This window comes from Monomorium pharaonis, chromosome 7 (assembly GCF_013373865.1).
Source record: "Monomorium pharaonis isolate MP-MQ-018 chromosome 7, ASM1337386v2, whole genome shotgun sequence".
NCBI lineage: Eukaryota > Metazoa > Arthropoda > Insecta > Hymenoptera > Formicidae > Monomorium > Monomorium pharaonis.
In genome coordinates this window covers 550,924-560,634 of record NC_050473.1, presented here as the reverse complement: position 1 = coordinate 560,634, position 9,711 = coordinate 550,924, and the positions used below count along the sequence as shown (strand labels likewise).

Here is a 9,711-nt window from a genome sequence, read left to right as displayed (position 1 = left end):
TGCCGCAGCGAAGTAGAATCTTTTTTTTTTCCAATTATCCGCGTGGCGTTCGTCCCTGCGGACGATAAAGGGCTCGTGTCGTATGCGAAAAATTAATTAGACGCTTCTGTTGAAGCACTGAAATTGCAATTTGTGTAAAGTTATCGCGCATCATTTTGGGATTCAAAAAATTCTTTTCTATAAATTCCATTTACTTTAATTTTCATTACATTTTATTAGAATCTAATTAATGCATACGAAATTGTCACTTCAATTTGCAAACCGCGTAATCACATGAAATATATATAAGATGTATAATAATATATATTATACAATGTATAATACGTGTATATATATATGTGTGTGTGTGTGTGTGTGTGTGTATAGGATGCGTTCGGGGAAACTATTAATGCTATTAGCATCAACGTCAATTTTCGTTGCTTATTAAAAATAGAACAAGGGTAGACTGATGCTGATAGCGCTAATAGTGTTCTCCCTGAACGCACCCATATATATAAAATATGTAACAATATGAATCATATTTAATAATATAGTGACAAAAAGCTTGAAGATGTGCGACAAAAAGTTAACAAAGTTTGAAGAAAACGTTCAATTATTAAAGTATCTTATACGAATAGCACTATGTAACATACAATATACATCATATACAAAACACTCTAATGCTCCTCAGTAACGTTACATTAGGCTACAATGTGAGAGATGATTGAATCAGTCTAACCAGAGATAAAGAAACTAAGTCGCGTTGCGTTGTATCTTTTCTAGCAACAGCTCTATTCTGCCCTTCATGACGGGCTGCCCTTTCCTCGTCTTCTTTGACAAAATCTTGAAATTACGTATTTTCTTTTCCTTGTACTTCCTCAAGGCTTCCTCCCGTTCCGCTTTCCTGCGAGCTGTCTCCTCGATCCTCTTCTTCTTCTCCTCCTGCTTCCGGTGGTACTCGCGCTTAGCCTTAAAATAGGCGCCGCCCTTCTTCTTTGACTTACTGTTCATACAATGCAAACGTATTCGATTAATGATAAATCTGTGGGCGAAGATTCTTAAAATAATTCTGCAAGTTGCACTCTATATACCTTGGCTCATCCGCATTCCTGGACGTATTGCTCAAGTTTAACGACGTTTCCGCGGAATTTTTCGGCTGATCCTTGTCGAGCTCTTTGTAGAACTGGCGTAACACGGCCTTCTTCTTTCTCTCCTCCCATTGTTCAACTGATGCAAGAAAGTAGCGTTGAATGAACTGTAAACTTAACCTATTCGTTGCGTATACATACTTTTATATTTGTTGCTGTACTTCTGTAACCTGTACTTCTTCTTGTCAAACTTCTTCTCCCGTTGCTTATCCTCATTAGCGTTCTTATCCACCTGACCTTTATCCTTGACATTCCTCACGTTGGTCTTCATGGTTGACGTAGCACCGCGTAAACACGTGTTAACAAACTTAACACGCATCGACGGTGTTTGTAATCACGCAATTTCGATAGGAGAGGAAAATTGGCCATGCGCTAGCGTCCCTCGCGGCAAATGTAGTAACTAGAATAAGAAGCAAGCGAAATGCATGGTAAAAAGATTGTATGTTTATAAGAGAAAGTGTTGAATTTTTTAAACATATATGTTTTTAAAACGTGTTTGGGATAATTTTAAGAAAACCGTGCTTGAAGTATTTAAGTATGTAATGTAAATGTACATATGAATTTTCTACATACGTGTGTGCATCGGAAGATTTCTCACGTGATTTTTAGCGAAGATCATATTTCTTAATTATTTATTAATGTTTACGCGTTTGTTCAGACCTCCGCTATTGCGAGAGGAGAAACATGTTAAATTACATGTTGCAGAAATGAAAGACAATAGCGATTTCGCGCGGATAACTTACACAAGTCTTTATTCGCGATCACCTGTCACCACACGTTACGTATGACTTTATTCATGGCGATGACATTGACTAATCGGCCGTGTTAATTTATAGACTTGATGATCGATCGCCGTTAGATCGGAAGCTTAGAACGGCAACGTTATGCGACGTGTCATCCGACGATTCATCTCATCGTTAGCGTCATCTTATACAATTCCACCGAGCATCATATAAATCGCACTTGCAAACCCTTGCGGTGGCTTGAATTTAAAAAAAGAATGTAGAATTGTTACATTGAAATTAAGCGTCTGACAGTCAAACAAAATTTCTAACAAAACGTTCTAATAAATAAAGTTCCTCTGTGACTTATATATTTGTTGGCTTTCCTTTGATTTTAATTATGTTGTATATTGTCTTATTTTATCTCGATTAAAATTTTCCCAATAGTCTTCATGGTCTCAAAAAATTGCTAAGTGTCGTTTGGGTCCGCGTCGTTCGCCGAACCGCGAGAGATTGGACAATTATTCATAGCCTGGTACGTAGACGAGGGAAACAAGGTAAACTGACGTCGCCGAAAAGATAGTAGCTCTTCGGTATGCGCCATCCGGCTATTATTAGCTGACAAAATCCGAGACGGGCATAGAATTCGAAGCCAGCATTCGTTCGGAAGGCATTCGCTGACCGTTCGATTCCTCCGACCGTGAGCGATTCAATGTCGAGGGTACAATCAACGAATGGATAGGTCGCCCGCAACGTTTTTTGCCATTCCCTTCCTTCCGCCCCTTACGCGAAGATATGAAGAGAAATAATAATAATGTCGATTATTACGAATTAATAATAATATTATATTTATTTAATATTTGTATAAAGATATTAGAAGATGTTAATAAGTTATAATTGCAAATTAGGAATTAAACTTTTGCACATGAATTACCGGCCACTAATTTGATTTGGCACACGAGAGACTGCTCGCTATAGGCTCGCGATTCTGCATGCTGGACGGAAATGTTTGTTTTATTAAAATAAAGAAATCAAATCGAAATTCAATGTCTCGAAACAATGTTTCATAAACCGTGAGGCCCGTCCTAAAGGCGTATCACCTCTGTATCTTGCGCAATTATGGAAAGGATCAATCGAGAAGCGTTATTATACACGGCGACCTTATCTTCGATCCATATTAGGAACCGCTGTGGCGCCTTTTATCGATCGGCGAAACCCCTACGGAGGTGACGTCATGACCAAGCCAGGTTTCCCCCCCACGTCGATGGCGGCAGTCCGATCTCGTCGCCGGTGTTTCAGAAACGAGAGAGGAAGTCCGTCGCCCCGTAAAGAATCTCGCCTCTCGGGACCGATGACATTGACACACTTTGGCGTCAACCTCGACGATCTCGTTAGTCTGATCCGCGGCGTCCTTTATTCCACCTTTATCGCTCGATCCTCAAAAGACTACCATTAAAATCTCTTGCGCGGGAGCACACGACGAAAATTCTCTTCCCGAGAGAGATGTGCGTTTGCAGTTTTAGCAAGCGTTACTACGAAATTTGTAAGGCGGATGATTTAAAGCTTCGTCGTACACCGGGAAGAATAAGAAATGAGAACAAGAAATACACACTTTGTTACACGTCATTGTATACAATACAGTTTTCTTGGCACACACTTTAACGTGAGGGATGATAAAACATCTAGGACAGTGTGGAGCCAATAATCGTATTTATAAACGAATACTGATAATGTATTAAGAGAGAGAGAATTGCGCAGATATATTGTAAATAAATTTGGACCAAAAGTAAATAAGACGACAAATCAAGTGTGACACCAGTTTTTGTTTACTGATGTAAATTTAATAAATATCTGAATACACTTGCGCTTCAAACTTATATAACTAAACTTGACTTATATACACTGAGAAAAATAAGTTGTTAATTTGACTAAATTTTTCAACTTAAATAAATTTGTTTAATTCAAGTATTTATGTACTGCAGTCAAATATATAAAGATTTGATTTAAAATTTAAATATTTTATGTATTTAAGTTAAATGAATAAATGACTTGAACTAAAGAAACTTAATTGAGTTGAAAAATTTAGTCAAATTAACAACTTTTTTTTTCAGTGTAGCGACAATTCTCATTGTGTGTGTGTGCTGTAAAAAAATAAAAAAATAAATTAAGACTTTTAATAATAGTTTTAATTAATTAATTTTATTTTTTTACAGCACACACACACACACACACACACACACACACACACAGTGAGAATTGTCGCTATGTAAGTCAAGTTTAGTTATATAAATTCGAAGCACAAGTATATTCAGATATTTATCAAATTTATGTCAGTAAACAAAAACTGGTGTCACACTTGGTTTGTCGTCTCATCTATTACTTTTGACCCAAATTTATTTATAATATCTGCGCAATTCTCTCTTTCTCTCTCCTTCGCTCCAATTCTCCCTTTAATTCATTCAATAATTAGTTCGAGACTTTTCGGCGGTGCTCTAATTCACGTGAGCGCGTCCTTGTGACGAGGCTAGGGCGAACGGCAGGACTGTATATGTCGATGTATTGTGTCGTGTACGAGAAATACGGGGGCGTATCAGTGACGTTTTCCATTCAGACGCCGCTCGTGACGACGCGAGACGCCGAAATAGCGTCGGCGTCACTCACCGCGCGACTCTCGGTTTCAATACCGTAAAAGAATTTTCTCGTGACGACGCGCACATGGTCTTTTAAAACGCTCCCGAATGACTCGATGACGCATCCGCAGAGCGCGATCGCCAGTTTTCGACGCAATGCGGGAGGAATGCGTTTTTAATCGGCTCTTGTGGACGCTAGGCATTCACCGATCGCGCAATATGTTTTGCCTCTGAAAAACTGACAATCGGACATACACGTGACGATGCAAACGGTGTCTTTAATGGCAACGACTTTGCCGTTGAAAAATTTCAATAACTGTTGTCTCACGAGAAAGTTTTAATTTCTGTCAATTGAAATCCATATTGATGACGATTACCATCCTTTATGAATCATTGACATTCGGAGACCTTTTAATTCGGTTTAATTAAACGATCAGCACCGTAAAAATTATTATCATCCGCCGTTGCAACTCGTTAAGAGCGCCTTACGTCACCTCCGAACCCTTTTATATTTTTTTCAGCTTGCGTTCTCTCACGCGAGCGTTCGTTCTTGCGCGTGACAAAATTTAACGAAACTTTTAAGTAAAAAAAAAAAAAAAGAAAGTAATTTTAAATATAAAACACTTTGTCAAAATATTGTAGGGGCTACTGTATAAAGTAAGAATATTAGTTTTGCACGCGGATGATTATTTTATCTAACATCTCCCCCGTATCGATTGTAAATACGAATAATTTCTATCGGAATGTGCGCGTGGAATTTACGAGATTGTTCTTTCGCGGGGGTCGTTCATAAGGAAATGATCGCGCGGATTTATTAGTCACGCTCTGTTGCGCGAGCAACGATGATTCGTTTTGTTACCCGTTCTCGCCTACGCGCGGGATCTTTATATGAACAAATTCCAAGAGGGAGGCCCCCGTTTTTGCATGACGTATTATTTGTTTTAATGCGAAAATAAGTCCGACCGCAATATACCAGGAACGCCAACACGTTGACCTCAATGAGAATTTCCTCGACGGACAAGGGAAGTCAATTCTCTCAAGTTTGTCAAAACCGATCTACTTTGTTCGAAGTGTCGTAAGAAAATTCACTTCTTTTCCATTTGTATATCTTTTTCATCGGATAGAAAGTAGAGCTGTGTCACTGGTATCCGCAAAACCTACACGGATGAATATACTTTTCTGAATTAAACGTTTCGAACTCATCTTAAACTGGAGAACGAATAAGTTATGCTGAATTTTCAAACGGCGGCCGCGTTCGTGAAACGTTCAGTTTTGCCCGCAGGCAGGATGTAGGCGGCGACGATTCCCCACACTTTCGTCTCGTCCGTCAACGACGCTTATCGTTAACGACGCTTCCGCGTACGGCGATTAACGTCTAATTAAATTTAGGGTCGTAACCGCGTGGCGTGCGTCGCCGCGGTCCACCCGCGTCGTGTCGCGAGCGAGCGGCCGACCGACCGCGTGGTGCGCAGTCACGAGGCGGGCCGAGCGCGGCCGAGGTTGGCCGAACACCCACGAGCGGCCTCGCTGGCGTCGCCGGGTATTTATATGGGGTCACCGGCGAGCCGCCGCTCATTCCTTAGACGGGAGCGAGACGTCAGGTGTGGCACGTGCGCGCGACGTACCGGTATATCTCTCGTATTGCTCGCGATCGAGCCGTAGTTGTTCGAGCCGGACGGTGCGAGTCCTCGTCATCGAGTGATACAGCGGACAGTGAGACGAGACACGAAAGAGAGAGAGATAGATAGATAGAGAGAGAGACAGTGTGCACAACTCGCAGGCGAAAACATGGCCGACAGTGGTATCAAGCGCAACATTCCCATCAAGCTCGGTGACTTCAGCGTGATCGACACCGAGTTCTCCAACATACGCGAGCGCTTCGACGCCGAGATGAGGAAGATGGAGGACGAGATGTCGCGGTTCCGCAGCGAGCTGATGAACCGCGAGAGCAACAACTTCTTCAAGAGCACCACCAGGTACGTTTCGCCGAGCCGGGACGCGCACCGCCCGGTATTCCCGCGAGCCGCCTAACCTTTTTTTTTTTCGTGGGACGCCGACGCGCACCGGCCCACGTTCTCCTCCTCCTCGCGCGTCTCCGCCGACGTGAATTGTACACCTTTCTTTCGCTTAAAGAAAAGCTACGCTTTTCGACCACGGTCTAGATAACTCGATCGCCTGGATCACCGGTGTGTTTACGACGGGCCGGCGTGTTGTCAAGTTCGAACGGTCGTTTTTCGGGGGGCGGGGGGAGGGGGATTACACATTGCCGTTCACGGTGCAAGTGCGTCGTGTATCGGCGCCCAGAGAAAGATCGATTATCGACAATTAGCGTGGGTCACGTGTAAATACGGTTGACATTGGCGATATCGATCATCCTTCTGTGCGTTGAAACGGACGAGTGGATGTCATTTTTCAGATCTCTATCGCGGTTGCGACGCGCGAGAGGACAAGGGGGAGAACTTTTTACGCGAGTGACCTTCGTCACGAGTTTCTTTCCTTTCTTTCTCTTTATTTTCGCCCGATCGCATCGGCATTCGCGGCAGGCAGGTTTTCCAATCCGCTTTAATTTTTCCGATGTCACTTTAAGGGGAAGGGGGGGGGGATTTCGTTTCGAGATGCTGCACGTCCGGCATTCAAATTACTCGCTCGATCGTGGATCCCACGGTTATCGACGGGGAATTAGCCGGGGGAGAGAAAATGTTATTCCCTTTTTGCACGACGAAGACTCGTGACGAGGTAAATTGTTTTACGCTTCACGAGTCGAGTTTCGCGACTCGAGCGATTAAGGAGATTAGCAATCTACCGATCGATCGTACGCGTTATCTTTAAGTGATGATTCGAGATTTCATTTCCAAGCGAGAAGCGTAACGTACAAATATAGTAAAGACGTGAGCCATCTCGGTTTGGAAAATTCCGCCGCAGAACCACCGCAGAACCACTGAAGACAAGGAGCCAATCGTATTAAAGGATTACCGAGCGCTCGTTGAGTCTCGCATGTGATTGGCTCTTGCGTTCAGTTATTCCTCTCCGCATCTCTGTGACAAAATCTACGAAATTGATATATCCCTATAAAGGCAGATTTCACCAACTCCGGTTACCTTAACCGGCCGGTAATTCCGTTGGAATTGACCAATCGTATTTGTCGTTAAGCAAAATTAACAAATGCGAACGGTCAATTCCAATGGAATAACCGACCGGTTAAGGTGACCGGAGCTGGTGAAATCGGCCCTAGGCCGCACGGTAGAGAAAAGCAAACGATGATATCACTCGTAGCTCGACGTAAGGCCGTCCATTCCAATTTAAACTCGGAATGCTCTCGCTAATTTCAACGTTAAAGCGTCGTCGCGCGGGAAACGCGCGGCTTTCCACGAAGACGTATAGTTTTTCTTTGTTCTGAATCGTTATCAGTAATAATTATCGCCGGGAAACGAGTTTCTCGCGCTGATCTCGCGCGGCGGGACGGGGGGAGGATCGATCGCTCGATCGACCGATCGCCGCCGACGATTCGCATATTGGCTGCGCGTTTTTGCATCCGATATATACGTACAGTCGTTTCGCGCATTTCAGTTTCTATTTATAGAGATCCCGTCACTCCGCGTGCACTCTGCGCACCGCGGACCAGAGGGAGGGGGGGCCCCCCTTTGGCGGCTCGATCGCACCGCGCGGACGTCGAACGCGGATCGAGGAGCGAAGCGGACGGTCTCGGCGCGCGCGGGGAGGCCCCGGAAATTTTTGCATACTCCACGCTCGTTAGCCGTCGCCGGTCACTTCTTTCGCGAAACTTCGTCGTGGAAGTCGCACGATTATCGCGATACTATCAATCATAATAATTGACGTACTTCGTAAAATAATTGTTAAATTTAGCTCTCACCTCACTCGCGAGCCGCGTCTCCTTCCTGACAATATTACGTTATTAATTAGTTGGCCAAGTAAGCTAAAACTATAGATTAAATTTCTTACGAGGCAAGAACAATGATTGGGGAAAAAATCGAACAGGGAAGACAAGACTATAGGTTTTGTAGAATAATTATTTATGTTATATATGTGATAAACAACAACAGATTAAGCTACTTGAAAGCAGTCAGTTTGAACTTATATACATAAAAATATATTTTTCTTCATGAAACTATATTAAATTTGTCACGCACGATTGTTTTACATTATGTTCATTCTTCGCAGACCTACACTACACAAAAGAAAGCTTGATTAAAATTCATTTTTTTTTTAAATTGAATATCCAAAAATGTTTTAATTCTAAAGTTCAATCTTCAACAGACCTGTTTTTCTAACTCGGTTTCCGCACGAAAACATCTTTTTCTTTTCGCGTTGTAGAGGAAAAGAGAAAGGACGTCCAGCTAAGAAGCAAGAGGACAGTCCTATTGTGTCGGACATCCGAGTTTTACGCGGCAAACAGTGATGATTTCGTCACGCGACATTCGTTAAGCCCGGCCACGTTTTGAATGTAGGAAACGCGACTGTGTTATACGTGCCGCCCGTGTAATTGCAAGCGATGTCTATTACGCAATTACATCGCATGCTTCCCGCTGGACGCACAACGGACGCGTTCACCGCATTATTTTTCCTCCACACGGTTTACCACCGACACGCGCGCACACGGTCGCGACTTCTGAATGCAGCCTTGTCGTCATTCAAAACAGCCCGGTTTTGAAGAAGCGCGCTGGGGAGGGGAAAAAAAAAAACGAACAAGGTATAGTTCCGGGATTTCGGCCGCTCGGGGAAATAAACGTACCAGTCAACGTACTCGTACGAGTCCCGCTTCCTAAATAAACATTCGGTTCAAGAATTGCGTCTATTGAAATTGCACACCGCGCTCTCCTGCAGTTTACGCGCGATGTAAACACATGATGCAATCGCCGCGTTTATGCATCGCGCGCGCGTGTCGCTAAGTGAATTAACGTCCGTTTCTTGGTCTTTTTTTTTTTTTGATGCAGTACTCGAGATAAGCCGGCCGCTTTGTATGGATGCACTTTTTTTTTTGTTGTCGCGGTGCATCATCACGTTATTGTGTCGATGCGACCTTGACATTGTATCGCGCCGCGCGATCGCGAACGGCCCCCACGTCAAGCACCAAATCGCGGCGCAGGAAAGGTGAGGAGCTTGCAGGGAGCTCATCCTAGACGAGCGGTTTTACGCAGTAATTTTTACGACAGCGTCGAGGCGGCCGCATCGGCGGTCGTCGACGGTCCGCGCTTTAAAGCGAGAGCCTCAACG

The 9,711-nt window shown here is 43.6% G+C and overlaps 2 protein-coding genes across 3 annotated transcripts in view; one reads left to right on the top strand and one right to left on the bottom strand.

Annotated features, from left to right (window-relative positions):
• Positions 1 to 173: 173 nt before the first annotated feature.
• The window catches only part of LOC105831180 (thyroid transcription factor 1-associated protein 26 homolog), a 15,052-nt gene continuing 5,514 nt past the window's right edge, over positions 174 to 9,711 (bottom strand). Inside the window, exons 2-4 of the mRNA XM_028191489.2 lie at positions 1,269 to 1,527; positions 1,071 to 1,206; positions 174 to 982 (exon numbers count right to left, since the gene is read on the bottom strand). Coding sequence (XP_028047290.2) covers positions 733 to 982; positions 1,071 to 1,206; positions 1,269 to 1,446 — 564 coding nt within the window. The 5' untranslated portion in view covers positions 1,447 to 1,527 and the 3' untranslated portion in view covers positions 174 to 732. The remainder of the gene's footprint in view (positions 983 to 1,070; positions 1,207 to 1,268; positions 1,528 to 9,711) is intronic.
• The window catches only part of LOC105831179 (alpha-crystallin B chain), a 20,879-nt gene continuing 17,435 nt past the window's right edge, over positions 6,268 to 9,711 (top strand). For both annotated transcript variants that reach the window (XM_012671156.3, XM_012671157.3), the window contains exon 1: positions 6,268 to 6,455. In XM_012671156.3, coding sequence (XP_012526610.1) covers positions 6,268 to 6,455 — 188 coding nt within the window. The remainder of the gene's footprint in view (positions 6,456 to 9,711) is intronic.